The sequence below is a fragment of the Chenopodium album genome, chromosome 9 (genome assembly GCF_948465745.1).
Source record: "Chenopodium album chromosome 9, dcCheAlbu1.1, whole genome shotgun sequence".
Classification (NCBI taxonomy): domain Eukaryota; kingdom Viridiplantae; phylum Streptophyta; class Magnoliopsida; order Caryophyllales; family Amaranthaceae; genus Chenopodium; species Chenopodium album.
In genome coordinates, this window is record NC_137842.1 from 6921823 (window position 1) to 6940089 (window position 18267).

General features: G+C 37.6%; 1 protein-coding gene and 1 non-coding gene across 2 annotated transcripts; both read right to left on the reverse strand.

The window, feature by feature from the left end:
* Positions 1–1542: 1542 nt before the first annotated feature.
* On the reverse strand, positions 1543–1649 carry LOC145560966 (small nucleolar RNA R71). The gene has a single exon (XR_014093554.1). It is a non-coding gene; the product is annotated as a small nucleolar RNA R71 (small nucleolar RNA).
* A 9584-nt stretch (positions 1650–11233) lies between these two features.
* Positions 11234–12458, reverse strand: LOC145557388 (uncharacterized). Its single transcript, XM_081618569.1, has 2 exons — positions 12335–12458; positions 11234–11979 (listed from the first exon to the last, which is right to left on the reverse strand). The coding sequence occupies exons 1-2, from the start codon at positions 12456–12458 to the stop codon at positions 11234–11236; spliced, it is 870 nt and encodes a 289-aa protein (XP_081474695.1).
* Between the last annotated feature and the right edge of the window lie 5809 nt (positions 12459–18267).

Below are 18267 nucleotides of genomic sequence, written 5' to 3' on the forward strand. Positions count from 1 at the left end.
AACAAACTCATAGCACGGGGATGCGAGACACCCAAACTTAAAAGAAGGGCCTTTAACCACTTCAACTCATCAGTGGTTTTAGACATCGAGCGGAATTCGGCCTCTAAAGAAGACTTGGCCACAGTGTCCTGTTTCTTAGTCTTCCAAGATACAGGAGAAGCACCAAGAAACACCAACCAGCCAGATATAGAACGGGGCGACAAGGGACAACCTGCCCAATCTGAATCACACCATCCTGTAATATGTAAATCACAATCTGAACTCAAAAGAATTCCCTGACCCGGACATCCCTTTAGGTACCGCACCGTACGAAGAGCCACCTCCCAATGGTCTTGGCGCGGGTGTTGCATAAATTGGGACAAAATATGCACCGCGTATGCCAAATCCGGTCTAGTAAAAGACAAATAAATCAGACGACCCACAAGTCGTCGATACCGCTCTGGATCAGACAAGAAAGAGGACTCTGAAGTCGCCAAAGTATGATTCTGCTCAATAGGAGTACCTGCCGGACGAGCACCTAGTAAACCAGACTCTGCAATAATATCAAGTGTATATTTCCGTTGACATAAAAATATGCCTTCCGGACTACGAGCAACCTCAAAACCAAGAAAATACTTCAAAACACCCAAATCTTTCATATGAAAACAGTCACTCAAGTATGACTTGAATGTAGAAATCGCAGAAGAGTCATTACCAAAAATTATTAAATCATCAACATACACCAGAACACTAAGTTGAATAGACCCAGATTGCAGAGTAAAAAGAGAGTAGTCAGAGTACGATTGCACAAATCCGTACCTTTTCAGAGAGGCGGCCAATTTAGAATACCAACACCGAGGTGCTTGTCGAAGACCATACAATGACTTCAGCAGACGACACACCATACCAGGTTGAGAGCCATGGAACCCAGGGGGAAGCTTCATATAAACTTCCTCATCAAGATCACCATGAAGAAATGCATTGTGGACATCCATCTGATGCAATTCCCAATTCTTTGTAGCAGCGACAGCAAGAAAAGCACGAACAGTGACCATTTTAGCAACAGGAGCAAACGTCTCGTTATAATCGATACCTTCAACTTGATGATTACCAAAAATAACAAGACGAGCCTTCAATCGCTCTAGAGTGCCATCAGAGTTAAGCTTGACCTTGTAAACCCATCGACACCCAAGAGCTTTCTTAGTGATTACTCACAACCCAAGCTTACAGATCTTCCACATCTCACCCCCACTCCGGCTCTTGATGGGGTTAAATTTGAAATTAAACCTCAATTTATAACGATGATAGAGAGGAAGCAATTTAGTGGAGCTAAGGGTGAAGACCCAAATCTTCACGTTGCCGACTATTGTCAATATTGCAACACCATCAGGCAAGCCGGGGTCACTCAAGACCAAATCAGGGAGATCCTTTTTTCCCTTCTCTTTAACTAGAAAAGCTAAATTGTGGTTTAATGACTTAAATAGAACTGCACTTGGTATAACTGACTGGGAAACTCTTGTTTTGAATTTTTATAACAAGTATTATCCTGCAGAGAGAACAGCCGTACTACGGAGTGCGATTCAGAACTTTGCCTAAGAAGCTGATGAATCTTTATATGAGGCTTGGGAGAGGTTTAAGGACTTACAAAGAGAATGCCCTCACCATAATTTAGCACAATGGCAGTTAATCCAAGCCTTTTATAATGGCATTGGAAATTCTTCCAGAATAATCTTAGATTCTGCAGCTAGTGGGAGATTTATGAATCTTAATGTTGATGATGCAGGTTAGGTTGTTGAAGATATGACGATACACAATTCCCAATATGGGAATCCTAGAGGATTTGCTAACAAGGGGAAACATAGTGTTGACTCTGTATCCTTTTTGCAAGCTCAAATGACCTCTATCTGCCAAAAATTAGATAATCTGAGCACTGCCAATGTAGCTAATGTTTCTGCAATTAATAATAATTCTAATGAGGCTTTTTGTGAAAATTGGGGTATTATAGGTCATTGGGAACAAGATTGCAAGAGTTCCGTGGAACAAGTTAATGCCTTTCAAGCTTATAGGCAGAATAACCCATACTCCAACACCTACAATCCTGGGTATTGGAATCATCCGTACCTTTCCTACCGGAGTACTAATGTTCAAAATCCACCACCACAAGAACCACAGGCGCCACAGCAACAGCAACAGAAATATTATCATCCCAATGCTGGCCAGAAGAACCAACCACAACAAACCTCCTCATCTTTTGACCCTTCTCTGGTGGAAATTAGAGCGATGTTGGTTAATATGCAAAAGCACATGGAGAGTAGAGATGCGACAATTGATCAAATTCTAGCACATAATAAAATTTTAGATAATCAAATTGCGCAACTTTCCGCTACTCTACAAGCCCGCCAACAGGGAGCTCTACCGGCACAGCCGACCAGGCCTACGGATCAAGCATATGAAATTACTCTAAGGAGTGGTTTAAACTATGAAGGCCCCTCTATGCCCAGAGTTGATGGACCTAATTTATTAAATAATGCTAATCTTGATTCCGTTAATGTAGTTAATAGCCCTGTAGGGCTAAAGGATAATGCTAACATATCTAATTCTACATTGCAGGGTACGACTCCTGAGAAGGTAGATACTCCAGATAAGAGCAATAATGCTCCAAAGCCAGTTATCAAACTTCCATTCCCCAATCGACACTTGAAGACAAATTTGGATAAGCAGTTTGGTAAGAATCTGGAGATGGTAAAATATTTGAAGGTAACAGTTCCCTTCACTGAATTAATCCCACAAATTCCTTCATATGCAAAATCTATGAAAGAAATATTGACAAGGAAAAGGTCTATTAGTGAGGTAGAGACAGTAACTTTCACTGCAGAGTGTAGTGCCGTACTTCAAAATAAATCTCCACTTAAATTAAAAGATCCGGGTAGTTTTTCTATCCCTTGTCATATAGGCAATCTAATGATTGATAATGCATTGTGTGATCTGGGTGCTAGCGTTAGCGTCATGCCATTATCTGTGTGTTCCAATTTAAATATGGGTAAATTAAAAGCTACCAATATAACTCTACAAATGGCCGATCGTTCTTTCAAATACCCCTTAGGTGTTTTAGAGGATGTCCCCGTTAGAGTAGGTAAATTTTATATACCTGTTGATTTTGTTGTTCTTGATATGGCTGAGGATGTGCAAACCCCAATTATTTTGGGTAGACCGTTCCTTAACACTGCAGGAGCAATCATAGATGTGAGAAGTGGTAAGTTAACACTATCAGTAGGGGATGATAAAGTTATTTTTAATCTTAATAATGCCCCTAAAAGCTCCATGACTGAGGAGAAATGTTTCAGTGTTAATGTGGTTGAGAATTATTCTAACAAGCCCCAAGCTCTTGAAAAAGATCCCTTGGAGGCGGTATCTTGTGTTGCATCCCTTTCAGATGAGATAGACAAATGGCAAAAGGAAGTCGATGCAATAGAAAGAGCACTTTACACTGTTGGTCTTGGTTTCGAGGATGAAAAGGTGGAACCGATCAAGCAAGTTGTGCGATTTAGGCCTACGGTAAGCGTTCCGCCAGATCGAGTTGCAAGTGTTGAATGCAATGACAATTTGAAGCAACCCTCGATCAAAGAAGGATCTTTAGTGCGTAGCATTGAAGATCTCCCAGTCCAAGTCAAGGAGGATCCACCAGATAAGGTGAATTGGCGTCCCACAAGGCATGTCAAGAAGCCGCGTCACAGCCGAAACACCGCTAGACCGGGTGAGAAACCACCCGATCTAGTATTAGGCCAAGGGTCCTAGTTATTATACTGTGGTAAGAGGTCCGTGCGGGACCTAGATAAACCAGCGCTTGCGGGAGGCAACCCGTATCTCTTGCTTTCTAGACTAGTTTTTTTCTTTTTTTTTTTTTTAATTTTTATTTTAGAGAGGGGAGGAGAGTGAAATTTTACCTTTTATAAGTGTTTTTGTACAGGTATAGGTTTGAGAGGTAAAGAGACTTAGAAAAATTTGAAGACGAAAAGAAATCAAAGAAGAAGCTAAGAGAATCTGACCGGGCACGGGCCCGATCGGGCGAAGCTCGCCCGATCGAGCGCGAAAGCGAGGAAAATTTTCAGCTCTTAATTCGCCCGATCAGGCGAGGCTGCCCGATCGGGCGCGAAAATGGAGCTGAAAATTGGAGCCTAATTCGCCCGATTGGGCGAGGCTGCCCGATCGGGCGCGCAAATGAAGTTGGAAATTGGAGCTTAATTCACCCGATCGGGCGCATTTTTGTGAAAAATCGAGTGAAGGAAAAGAAATGTCGGGCGTAGCTCGCCCAACCGGGCGAACAAAAGGGCAAAATTTTACTTTGTATTCGCGCCCGATCGGGCAGAGCTTGCCCGATCGGGCGGAGCTCACCCGATCGGGCGCGCAACCAGACATTTGGAATTCAGCAAATTCGCCCGATCGGGCGCGCCTATTTTTGGTCGTCCCTTTTATTCCTTTCCCTTATTTCTTTCCTCACTTTCTTCTTCTTTTATCTTCTTCATTACTAATTTCTCTCTCTAAAACCTCCATTCTCACACCTTCAAACTCCCTTATTTTAAAGATCTCCTCCAATTCTTCCATCAAAACTCAAATATTTTTGCATATTCTTAATCCTTTCATCTTTCTCTACAATCTACACCAAATTTCTGCCACTTTCTCTCAATTTTTATCAAACCCTAAAAGAGAGAAAGCTTCAATTCCTACCATTTCTCATAAATAATGGCTCCCAAAAGATCTAGGACCATAAGGGGGGAGAGCTCAAGGCAACAAGCGCCTAGAATTGACCCGGAGTTGCAAGTTCCGGGATGGGAGAGGGTGGTCATCACCACCCAAGAGCAAAAACAAAGGATGATCAATCTCACGTCAAGGCAGGTAATTCCTACACGTTTTGTTCATCGCCCCACCCTTGCTAAATTAGGAATTGATAAACCCGTAGAAAAGTTGTTTAAAGGAATTGGCATGAGTGGTTTGTTTAACTTGCACTATGATACTTATGACTATTTGACCTTGGAATTTATTTCTAGTTTTAATGTCATAAAATCTAATGCTTTGATTTCTCATGTTCAATTTAGATTACTTAATAATGATGTTAGATTGTCTTTGAAAGAATTTGGCAAATTATTTGAGTTAAAATCGGATAGACCAATTGAACCTCCCCAAGACAACATTGCTGTTGTCTATCAATCCCTTACGGGGGATGCCAACTTGAACCTCCAACATGCCAAGGGCACTTGGATACAACATCTCGTGCCAAAGTTTTGGCAACGGTTTGTTGGCCTTACCATCTTTGGGAGGCATGAACCCGCCAATTTTAGGAGGGATGAGCTAGAATTGCTAGGGTCATACATGAAACCTAGGAGTGATAAGCTCAACATTGTCCATAAGATGGCCAACCACTTCCAAAGGGTGGCCAATGCGGCCGAGGCGGGTAGGTCTAGGGTACCTATTTATTTTGGTGGTCTAGTAACTCACATAGCGGTCAAACACCTTAACTTTGTCCCTAACAACGAAGGGAAGGTAGTCGGCCCAACAATTATGGACCTACCCTATTTAGGTGGCCTAAATTGGATAAATGTCATGGGAGGTGAGACTTGGTGGGTGATTCAAAGGGAATCGGGTAGAAGGGACAATGCTTTTAATTTTCCCAACCCCGCCTTGACCAAATTTGAGAAGGGGAAGCCTTCTTATACTTTTGAGATTAACGGTCAAGGTGAGGTTCAACCACCTCACCTTCACCACAACCCCACCAATCTCCCCTAGACCACTCCCCTCATCACCATTCACCACACTACCCACCACCTCCACCCTTCACATATGACATTCCCACTTCCTCAACCAACTACAACATTGACCCCAACGCCCCTTATGACTTTTCGGCTTTTAGGAGCCAATTGGATAGGATTGAGGCGGGGAAAGGGAGAGTCGAGAGTATGGTTAGGAACTTGGACACTAGAGTTGGGTCTCTAGATAGACGGGTGGGGTATGTGGAGAGGAACGTCGGGAGGGGTTTGTACCCCATGTACGATGATTATGCACGTCGGGGGGCTATTCCCCCCGAATCACTTGTTCCCGATTGGTTCCAATATCCTCAAGGAGGATACACGAACCCAAATGCCTACGGTACCTATGTGAACTACTCATCGGTCCATGGTTATGGGACCGATGTTCCTTTTGGTGGGCTTGGGGGGAACGTAGACCCTAACTACTTTGCAGGTTGTTCGGGTTATGGAGGAGCCGGTTCTAGCCATGGAGGAGCCGGTTCTAGCCATGGAGGGGGCTATTCGAGGATGGATGAGGATGAGGAGTAGGCTACACTCCCAAGTCAATGAGGGCATTGCTTGATTTGGCTTGGGGGGTGATCTTTCGCTTGGTAATTCTCTTCCTTTTCCCTTTTTATTTGCTTTCTAGTATAGTTTTTATTTGCTTTCCTAGTGTAGATTTTATTGCTTTCCTTTATGAGAAAAATACAAAAAAAAAATTGAAAAATAAAAAAATCCAAAAATACGTTCCAATGAATTGTCAATCATGCTTCCCTGTGCCCCTTATTTGAGAAATTTTGTTTTGATTCTTGGTTATTGATAATGATCATTGTGGATTTGTTGGTCATGATTTGAAGTTTAATTGTTTGGATTCCTAAACATGCGTCAATTTTGCCAACTATTTGTGAATATAGTGCCTGACTAGTTGATTTGGTTAGGAATGTGTGATAGTTCCATAGTTCCTGGTATGTCAATGAATTTGAGTATTGATTTGCAACTATGAGTAGCGTTTCATGACTTATTATTATGCACATGAGGAGGACGAAGGCATTCATTCTTTTAGGTAGCCTTCAGAGAATTTAGATACATTTGTTCCCTTCTTGTTACCCATGTTGTTGCTTGTGCCCTTTTATTGTTTATTATTTTGCCACATTACAAGCCTATATGAGCCCTATTGGTTACTAGTCCCAAGCTTGGCTTGGGGGAGCTATTAGTTGGTGAGGTGAGGGAGTTGTGGTGTGCACATTATTTGCACAATGTGGGAATAAAAGAAGAGTGATTGTTCTTTGATTTTTGATTGGAAAATATTGATATGTTGTGTTTCAAAGTTGAAATTTCCAATATGAGTTAAAAAGAAAAAAAAAAAGAGCAAAAGAAAAAAAAAAGTTGTTTCATATGTTCAAATGTTCTATTTGAAGGTTGTTCAAGAAGAAAAAAAAAATCAAGTTTGAAAAGGAAAAAAGAGAATGAGTTCAAAGTTTGTATTTCACTCAAGTTCTACATTATCATATTTTATGAGTGAAAATTGTAAGTGTTGGGATTGTTTATATTGTTTGGAGTTTTATTTGGTGGATTCTTGTTGGAGTTAGTTATGTTGATGGAGATGTATGATCATCATTTATTTTGATCATGGGTTTATTAGGACTTGGCTCCCTTAATGCATAGCTTTTCTCTCACATACTCCCAAATTTATCCTACCATTTACCCTAGCCTTACATTACAAGCTTTAAAGACCTTCCGACCTTGTGCATAGAGTTGTGTGAATGTGAAAGTGTTGTTTATCAATGCAAGTTATGACTTGACATATTTCGAGTCGACTAGTAGGTTGAGCGTTCATTATTTTAAACACAGGAGAGTGTGAGATGGGTGGGCATTTTTCACAATTAAAGGGGTTGGTTGGAGAGCGATCGAGTACATCTTTTACTCGCCACATAAATGAGAGTTGAGTGTGTGAGCACTAGTCTTGAATTCTATATGCTCTTGTGGTTTGCTCTATTTGACAATTGTTGGGGAGGAAGGGTGATTGGATGAATAAGATTGATTGATGTTGAAGCATGCTCATTAGATTTGCCTTGAATCGTTTGTGCTTGATTTGATTATTGGGGTGAGGCATATTTTATATGTTCATTGATGAGCTCTTTGCTTAGGGACAAGCAAAGGTTTGGCTTGGGGGAGTTTGATATGTCCATTTTATATAGTAATTTACCCCCGTCCCTTGGTCATAATTAGTAGTGTTTTTGGCTCTTTCGAGCCACTTTTATTGCTAATTGGTGTTTTCTAGTGTTTTCGTAGTCTTTGTTGAGTTTTGTAGGGAATTGCACCTTTGGAGCATTTTCTCGGGTTTTTCATGGAGCGACTACGGGAGTTAGAAGGGCACGGCCATCTTTGAAGCCCAAGGTCGGTTAGAGTCATCGAGCCGGTGATTAAGGGCTCGGTAATCGAGATACCGAGGTACTTAGACCGAGTATTCAAGACCCGAAGAGGAAATCCGGATTGGGCCGAGAAATCAAGCCCAATCGAAGTCTGAGCCTCGAAGTGAAGCAAGGACCCGATCGGGTAAGGATTAGCACGATCGGGCGCGGCATGCATGGTGCTGGTGTGTGGCCTAAGACGCGCCCGATCGTGCGAGCATCTAGCACGATCGGGCGGCGCTGCTGAGAAGGGGCACGAAGAAAAAGGCGCGCCCGATCGGGCGGCCTCTAGCCCGATCGGGCGCGTGTTTTTGTCAGACCTGATTAGTTTAGTTTGATTTTTGTTTTGAGGAATGTTTAAGTACGAATTATGTACGTAATTTTATTTGACCTTCTTTTTTAGATTTTCTCTCTCTACTTAGGATATTTCTCTCTCTTAAATTCTCTCTCAACTCTTGTTCTTAATTACTTCCATTAATTCAGATTTCCTTTGGTAACAATTTATTCTCTTTTAAATTCCAGCTATTTCATTTACTTATTTGATTATGTTTTGTTTTATTTATTGGATTAGTTTAGTTATGATTATGTGTGAGTAGTTTCATTCTAGGGTTTATGGGGATCCATAATTAATATGAAGGGATAATTTGTTATTATTGATTTTTGGTATTGCATGACGATTTCTTATTGAATTGTTTTAATTCTTTGCAATTAGATTATGAATCGAGCAGATGTAATTTGATTGTGAATGTTTAGCAATATTGAATTGATGAATCGAGTAGATGTTAATTTAATATTAAAGGCTATTTTTAATAGGAACTTAGATCTAGTAAATTGCGAGAGCCTGTTAGATCTATGTTGATTAATAAATTGCGAGAGCCTGTTGATCATGTTGTTTCTGCAATGTTGATTACTAGTTATTATGTTTTATCCCGGAATATTAATTATTGATGAACCTGTACCCTAGGCCTTCTTATTATTGTTTTTCTCCCTAAACTTATTCTTCGTAGTATAGACTTTATTCCCAAAAATATTGGTTACTTAGATAATTTAGATTATAATAATCAATTAGGATTAAAAAGACTTGTTTCCCTGTGGAGTTCGACCCTACTTCCCTATCTACTTTAGTTAGAGGACTTAGGTATTTATTTTTTATTAGGGGATACGACTTTACCCTGTTAGGGCAGCACTAGAAACCGCAGGGGAGTCGCGGTCTAGGCTGCCGGCAGTAGCAGCAGCATGCGGCACAGGGGCAGCAGTGGCAGGGGATGCAGGGAAGCCGCCTGCAGCGCTGCTGTCCGTGTGCTCTGGCTCAAGAGAGCTTTCACTCACCTCAAGAACACTCTCCAAATCGTCCAAAAAATCAGTGTCAATGTCCCTAGTGTCGTGTGGTGCTTCTATAGTACCCACATGAGCATCACCCGCCTTTGCAAACGGAAATTCAAGTTCAAAAAATTTCACATCACGTGAAACAAAAATTTCTCCCGTCTCCAAGTCATACAATTTCCACCCTTTCTTGCCGTGTGGATAACCCACAAACACAAACTTCCTACTTCTAGGAGCAAATTTGTCACCCTTAGCCTTTTGTTTATGAGCAAAGCAAAGACACCTAAACACTCTCAATTCATCAAAATTAGGTTCCTTGCCAAAAAGCATTTCAAAAGGTGTTTTATTATCTAGTAATCGAGAGGGAGTACGATTAATTAAGTAAACCGCACCAAGAACACATTCACCCCAAAAACCAATCGGCAAATCACCCTGAAACATTAATGCACGACTCACATTCAAAATATGTTGGTGTTTACGCTCTACTCTACCATTTTGTTGTGGGGTACCAACGCAATAAGTTTGAAATAAAATGCCATTTTCATTAAAATACGGAATCATAGGTTTGAATTCCGTACCATTATCACTCCGCACACATTTAACATGAACATCAAATTGGCATTTAACCATAGCAAAGAAAGAGCAAAATGAAGAATGAACTTCAGTCTTATCATTTAACAAATAAACCCAAACACCTCTAGAAAAATCGTCAACAATAGTCAAAAAATAATGAGCACCACAAGTAGAAGATGTCTTATATGGCCCCCATAAATCACAATGAATCATTTCAAAAATTCGGCTAGCCCAACTATCACTATCCGGGAAACTATCCCGTGATTGTTTAGCTTGTGGACAAATTTCACATGCTTTATTCAAGACTTTGCTACTAGAACTAGTACTAACAGCAGGTACTAACTTGACGATTTGATCCGATGGATGCCCCATACGACGATGCCATAGCTCGAATGTAGAAACCGCCGGAGTTGTCACCGCACATACTGTTGGAATCCGCCGGAAATAGTAGAGTCCATCATTTCGTTCACCGCCTCCAATCAGGCTCCCCGAGTGTTGGTCCTGTATAGCACATAAAGAGTCAGTGAATCGGACATAACAATTTGAATCATCAATCATTTTTGACACCGATATTAAATTGCAATTTAATTGAGGGACAAATAAAACATTCTCAAGAGTGATGCCGTCAGCCAAATACACTCGCCCCTCTTTCGTAGCAAGAGCTTGTGTACCATCCGGAAGACCAACAGGGCACGATAACATAGATTGTACATCCAATAAGCAAGATGCGTCACCGGTAACATGATGAGAGGCGGCGGTGTCGATGATCCAAGATAAGGAAAAAGACTCACCAATCATTTTATCAGATTTATTAGTAACCATATTCAACAATAGACGAACATGCTCGGGTGTGAACTCGGATAGAGCCGAAAGAGTGTCCGATGATAGAGCATCACCAAGCGGGCTGCCCACAGCATTAGCACGTGTCGTGGGCTTGCTGTGAGCAGTAGCAGGCGCGGCAGCAGCAAGGGACGGCAGAGCAGCCCTGCTGCCAGATGCAGGGGACGAGCTGCTCGACTGCCCAGAAGACGTAGCATGCCCTTTCTTCCCATATTTCTCGACCCACCATTCGGGATAGCCGTGCAGCATGAAGCAACCGGAGTTCTCATGGCCATGGCGCTTGCAATGAGTGCAGTACAATTTAGACTTATCAATCCGAGTTGGTGGCTAGGAAGTTCTGCCGCGATCAGAGGAAAGGGCAAAAATATGTCCATCATCCCTCTCCTTGGTAGCCTTGGACTGAGCAATGCCACGAGACCTTTCTTCTTGAAGAAAGGCATGATACGCACGATCAAGCGTCGGCGGTGGCTGTTGAGACAAGAGATTGGTCCTCACAGCCGCATACTTTTCATCATCAATACCAATCAAAAATTGGTGTAATTTTTCCTCTTCTCTGTCAAGTTCGTACTTCGCTGCCACATTGCAAGTGAAATTCCCATATTCACATCCATGGGGAGGCTTGAGGCTAATCAAATCATCAAAGAAACCCATCAAAGTGTTATAATAATCCTCAACAGTCATTGATTTCGACTGTTTGCAATTAGTGATTGAAGAACGCAATTGTTGAAGCCGAATCCCACTGGCCTCGCAGAAGTGCTTCTCCAAATAATCCCACAACTTTTGTGCTTCCTCAAAGTATGGAATAGAAGCCGCAAGTTTCGGGTCAATGGCTCGCAAAATCCAGGATACAAGCATAGAATTGACAGTGTCCCAATCAAGCTTCTTCTTCTTCTCCGTTGGTTTGGAGATGCTACCATCAACAAACCCATATTTCCTTCGAGATTTCAGAGATAGGGTGATAGCCCTAGACCACGCAAGATAATTCTCACCCTTTAACACCACATGTGTGATCAAATTGTTAGGTTGATCTCCTACGCCAAGATAGAAAGGGGACAAAGGATCAATTTTGCCGTCTTCACCCATTGATGATTAAACAGTAATGAAGAATAGAGATTAGAGTAGATATTAGAGTAGAGATTAGAGTAGAGATTAGAGAATAGAGAGTAAAAAAAAAATCGAAAAGATTAGGGTTTAGAGTATAGAGGCTCCGATACCATGTCAAATTAGAGAGAATAGAGTGAATAGAGTTTTCTGTGTGTTGTATTACGATATGTACGGTATATATATATATATATATATATATATATATATATATATATATATATATATATATATATATACAACCTAGAAATAGAGATTAGGGCTTATACAGTGGCCCAATAGCTATATACAATATATCGCTCAACAATGAATGACACGAAAAATCACATTTGCCAGCTCTAGTAGAAGTATTAGCAGTAGCAACATCAACAGTACAACAATAGGCAGAAGGAGTGGTAGGAGTAGTAGTAGCAGCAGTAGCAGGAGTTGGAGGAGGAGGAGTACTAGTCATGTCTAAGGAGCTCTTTTGGCTTGGCCTAATGGTATAAATTTAGTTGATGTCTAAAGAGCTTTTTTAGCTTGGCCTTTTGGTATTTACAATGATGAAAACTACTAGAGCTACACTGCTTTATAGCCATTAGAAATCATTCGGATATTTCGAAAGAAATAAGTGAAGGGCTTGCGTAATTTTAGATTCCCATGTTGTAGCTTGAGTTAAACTTAGGCTATATTTGCAACACTAATTATAATGGAGCTAAAATTGCTAAGTTAGTGTAACACCTCCGATTTACTAACTGAAAATAAATAAGAATTAAAGGAAAAATAAACAACCTTTAAATAAAATTGCGGAAGCATACACCTAAATCGGAGGTATTACCGCCACACTCAACAACCTGTCAAGTGTTAAGGCTTACAAAAATCCCAATAATTACAACTCAATAACTCTAAGTGAGCTATTTGTACAACTTTATAAACTCGTTATAACAAACTAATCGAAACACTTGAGCTCCTTAGCTACGGTCACTTGATAAACCTGCTTAGAAAATCTTGACTGCTCTCCATTAAGGACAAATTCCAAAATAGATCGTCGCATGGCCACCATAAGAAAAAGACATGGCCGCAAACACAAGTAGCAAAACAAAATAACACACACATCAGCAAAAGCTGAGTAATCACCACATATCAGAATATAGAGTATAATTGAATAATAGACAATACTAGCTCAATTAAACAATGTAGTTCGAAACTACATTACACATTGTACTCTGAAAAAATAACCTTTATCAACTCAACCTCGAATAATAATACGAACTTTTACTCAATTAACTCATATAACCCATAAGTATGCCATGCTCTTTGTTTTATACCTATCCTTGGACATGGGTAATTCGAATAAAACCAACAAGTATAAAAACTTGAATACTCCCAATAACCAGAAAACACCTTGAACCAGACCACATACGGGCCAATTCCCACTGTAGGGGACCATAGAAAAATAATTAATAAAGATTGTACCTCATTCTTAACTTATGATCATTATCTCATTACCAACATGTCAAGGACTAAGGTCTATAACGCCGAGCCTCAAACCAATAACAAAATAATAATCTCAACCTTTTGATCTCATACATCGATCAAGTAATCTTTCACATGATAATAAATTCTCAATATTGGCACATGTTCCCAAATAATATAATAATTCAAACTCGATCCAATTGTAATATATCTCAACTCTTATAGGGCAATCATACTATTTACCCAAATGTAATCAATTCTCAACCCAAAATAATACTCTGCATTAGTAACCCTAAAACCTCAATATAACAATACTCCCTAAATAACAACATTAAAAACCCTAACACGAATAACACAATAATCAATTCGAAAATTAAATCATAAAATACAGTACAACAAAAGTAATACAATATTCAATATCAATCAAATCATATAATACCATATAATAATCAATTATATACATGTACAAGATTACAAATAATAAATCATACAATTCATATATAATAATAAAAAATATAATACAAACGACTCCAAAATAAGTTCCGTATGATTACCTTTTGTAAATAAATAGATCTAATAGAAGGGGGAAATGCCGCAATTACATGCACATGAGTACTCCGCAATTGCTACTGATCACAATTATACGCATCACTCAAAACTTTGAATGCATCACTCAAAACTTTGGAATAAAAATAAAGTGGTTTTGACTAATTAATGATCATGAAGATAAATGCTTATTCTAATGCTAAGATTAATAGTAGGCTGCAACTATAAAGCCACAAACAAAGTGGAGTAAAGAGAAAGAAGAGAAAAAAAAAAAAACTAGGATTTATAAATCAAAACGGCTGCAGAATATTTTTGTATCAAAAACTTAATAGGGTTAAATTATAATAGTTTATATACCCTTAAAAATATATAATCCTATTTCAATTAAAATAGGGTTTTAAACCTCTATCAAATAATAGGATATAAAATAAAAGATACGAAATAATATCTGATTTTTATGCTTTATAAGATACAAAATTCACGGGTATTACCGTTATTGAAAGTGAAAAGGTAGTTGATTGAATGAAGTATTTGGCAGTATTAAGGGGCTGAAATAGTTTACATACATTTACTTTTAAAATGTTAATAGATCAAATAGAAAATTTATGATTCTTAAATTTAGATGAAAATCGAGTGTCTGAGATAGCTCAAGTAGGTAGAGCTCTCCTTGCGGTCCATGAGATTCTGGGTTCAATTCTCATCACTCACCCTATACTCTTAAAACACCAAAATAAAATTGAGATGAATATATATTTGGAAATTTTGCAAAAAACCACCTTTTATAAGCAATTTTTTGCAAGAAACCCCCTTATAATTTTTTTTTTGCAATGACACATCTTAATCAAAATTTTTTTTATAATGTCATACCTTAATCAATTTTTTTTTTTTTTTTTTTTTGCAATGAGACACCTTTGGCCGGAAAAGAGGGTTTGACCCTATTTTCGACGTTGACCAGACCACGTGCGAGACATGTGACCTCTTAAAACCACTCTCCAATTACGCCAACCACCAGAACGACACCGAAACCGACTTAACCACCCATCAAAACCGCCTTACCCACCCACCACCACCGAAACCACTCTATTTGGTGGCGTTTTTGTGGATGGTGTAGTTGGAGAGTGGCTTTAAAAGGTCCTATGTCTCACGTGGTCAAGTCAACGCCTAGAAATAGGGTCAAACCCTCTTTTCCGGCTAAAGGTGTGGCATTGCCAAAAAAAAAAAAAAAAAAAAAAAAAAAAAAAAAAAAAAATTGATTAAGGTGTGTCATTGCAAAAATAAAAAAAAAATAAAAAAAAATAATTATTAAGTGGTTTCTTGCAAAAAAAAAACTACTTATAAAAGGTGGTTTTTTGCAAAATTTCCTATATATAAAGCCAAATAGATACAAAGACTTTTGAGTTTGTCCCACCTGGTTCACAATAATTTATTAGCTCCAACTACGTCCGGATCTGACTCGGGTAGCACACCTGGTTTATGGTAGGTGAGTCTCCCAATACGAGTTTTCTGCATTTGGTAGGTGAGACTCGAACTCGAGACTTCCTTAAATGATATCAAGTTGCTTACCATTTGATTCAACTCTTATTTATTAGTTCAGATACAAAGACTTGCTTGGCCATATTATTTGCACCAGCCACGATATTTCTTGGTGCCTAGTACTTGATTCTTGTATCGCATATGTGATAATGTGATATGTTGGAATAATGTCCTAGTTTCAATTCATAGACCTTGTCAAACTACAGAACTAGTAGACGTGAACAACCAAAAATCAAACTAGTTTGCAAGTTGCAAGTGTTCAATAATATCTAAGAAAGAACTCTATATCATGAATGTCAACTATTTAAAAGCAATACGAGTAGTCGTTATTGGTCAACTTACTGGCCATGGGTGGCGTCAACCGTCAACGGCAAGAAGAACAAGATTAGGCAACAACTTCTAGTTCTAGCTTGTAAAAAAAACCAACTTTAGCTTCTTGACTTTTCACCTTGGACAAACAATAATTGTGACTATATTCGTAGACTCGTAATAATTAATTTGATTCCTTGCCATACATTTCTTATATAATAAGATTGTTAAACAATGACCAAACTAAGCTTTGACTTGGTCTAGTGGTAATATTGTCACTTTCTATTCTTGAAATTGGGGGTTCAATCCTCACTAGAGACACTTTAAGAGTGGAGATCTGTTACTTTTCCCCCTCACTCTCAAATGGACCAAAAAAACCATGATGTTTGAGGTCTGGTCAGGGTAGTGCTTGTTACTTTGTATTTGCGCGATATTTAATGAACATATTTGACCGTAAATATCTTTGGCTATGTCGTATGAGTAAAATTTATATGAAAATTTTATAATAAGGTGAATCTAATAAAATCCCATGATAATTTATTTCTATTGTATAAATTATAAACTATTAGTCGTTTTCTCTTTATTTTTTCTCTGTAGAGTTCTTCAAAAAAGTGTTTCATAGGTTGAAAATAGTCAAATTTCTCCAAAAAAAAAATTGGCTATTTCCGACCCTTTCCCTTAAGTTTCTTTATGTTTTTGTTATTGAATTCAATAAATTTACACTCTTTGAAGGAAATAAGTATCCCTATACTGGGCTTGACTATAGTAAGTGTTCCAATGGTGGGTTTTGTTCTAGTGTTGTTTTTATTTTTGTTTTTTAACTTAGTATGGTACAATTAGTTGTTTCACTGTAAAGATTAGTGTGGAATAAAAAAAGAGGTTAATCATTCGATTACAATCAGATGAATCAGACGAAAATTTTCTTCATGGTTACAACAAATCGATAAACCCCCTAGCCGAAGAAGGCTGTAAATTACAGCGATATGAAGGAGGGTAGGAAGAATGCACAATTTGTAACAACTAACGATCACAGCTTTGCTGAAATGATGTTTTTAATTATTTGATTTAATTATCATGCATTATTAGATTTGAATCTCTTTGTAGATCAGATGTCGTGTGACTTTTTATTTATAAATTAAATCAATCTTTACTCAAAAAAAAAATTATAAACTATGGTCACACTTATTTTAATTTGACTACATGAATAGTAAGTGGGTTGAACTTTCAGAAACTGAGGTAGTATATAGTTTGGCCATCTTCAAATATTAATAATAATGATAATAATAATGATGATGATAATAATAATAATAATAATAATAATAACAATAATAATGTATTTATAATACGTACTCTATCTTTTTTCGCAAAATGGTGGCATTTTTTTAGTTACCATCTCCAATGCATACAAACCTTTGATCATTAATATTTAAAATTGATATAAGTACTAGTAAAATAATAAATAAAATCACAAATATATATATATATATATATATATATATATATATATATATATATATATATATATATATATATATATATATATATATATATATATATATATATATAGTTTTGCGGGATTTTAACAGATTTTTTTCGATGTGTATTACAAATTTTGCTTTATAACTTTTAATAATTATGTCTGATTAAATATATTATTGGTCAATGTTTAAGCATTGGATTCATGCATAAAGCAAAATGATCCGTGCACAAAACAAATAATGGGACAAACATAAAACACAAATATATAATTCTTGTACTCCATATATATTTAAATGAATTTAGATTCTCTATAATTCCAATTTAGATTCTATTTAATAAATAAATAATGATCAAATTCCAAATAAGAAAAAGAAAAAGAAATGGAGAGAGAGTAAAAGATGGCTTTAAATATTGAAATAAATACAAGTTTTTATTTTTAACAAACTAAAAAGCAATTTAAGAGATTCAAGAAACAGTTTTAAGGTTTTGAAATCAAATGGAGTAAAATATGTAAAAGAACATTTTTAAAAATATACATTTTTATGCACTATATATAAGAGTTTTGTTAACCTTTTTATTATTATTATTTTTTTTAATAGTTGTTAACCTTTTTATAAAGGTGGGGAAAATATGCATATTCAGTATAAAATATATGCATATTTAATATTTTCCATTCTTCTCATTTTAATTAAAAATTAAAGAACTTCTCATTTGACCCTTAATTTAAATGCAAAGTATATCAAAACAAATCTAAAATTTCTCATATTACTACATTTTGAAGTACTTCAAATAAAAGTTGTTAATTGTAATACCTTTTTATAAGGCAGGGAAAATATGCATATATTCAATATAAAATAAATGTATATTTAATTTTTCTCATTCGTCTCATTTTAATTAAAGAACTTCTCATTTGACCCTCAATTTATATGCAAAGTATA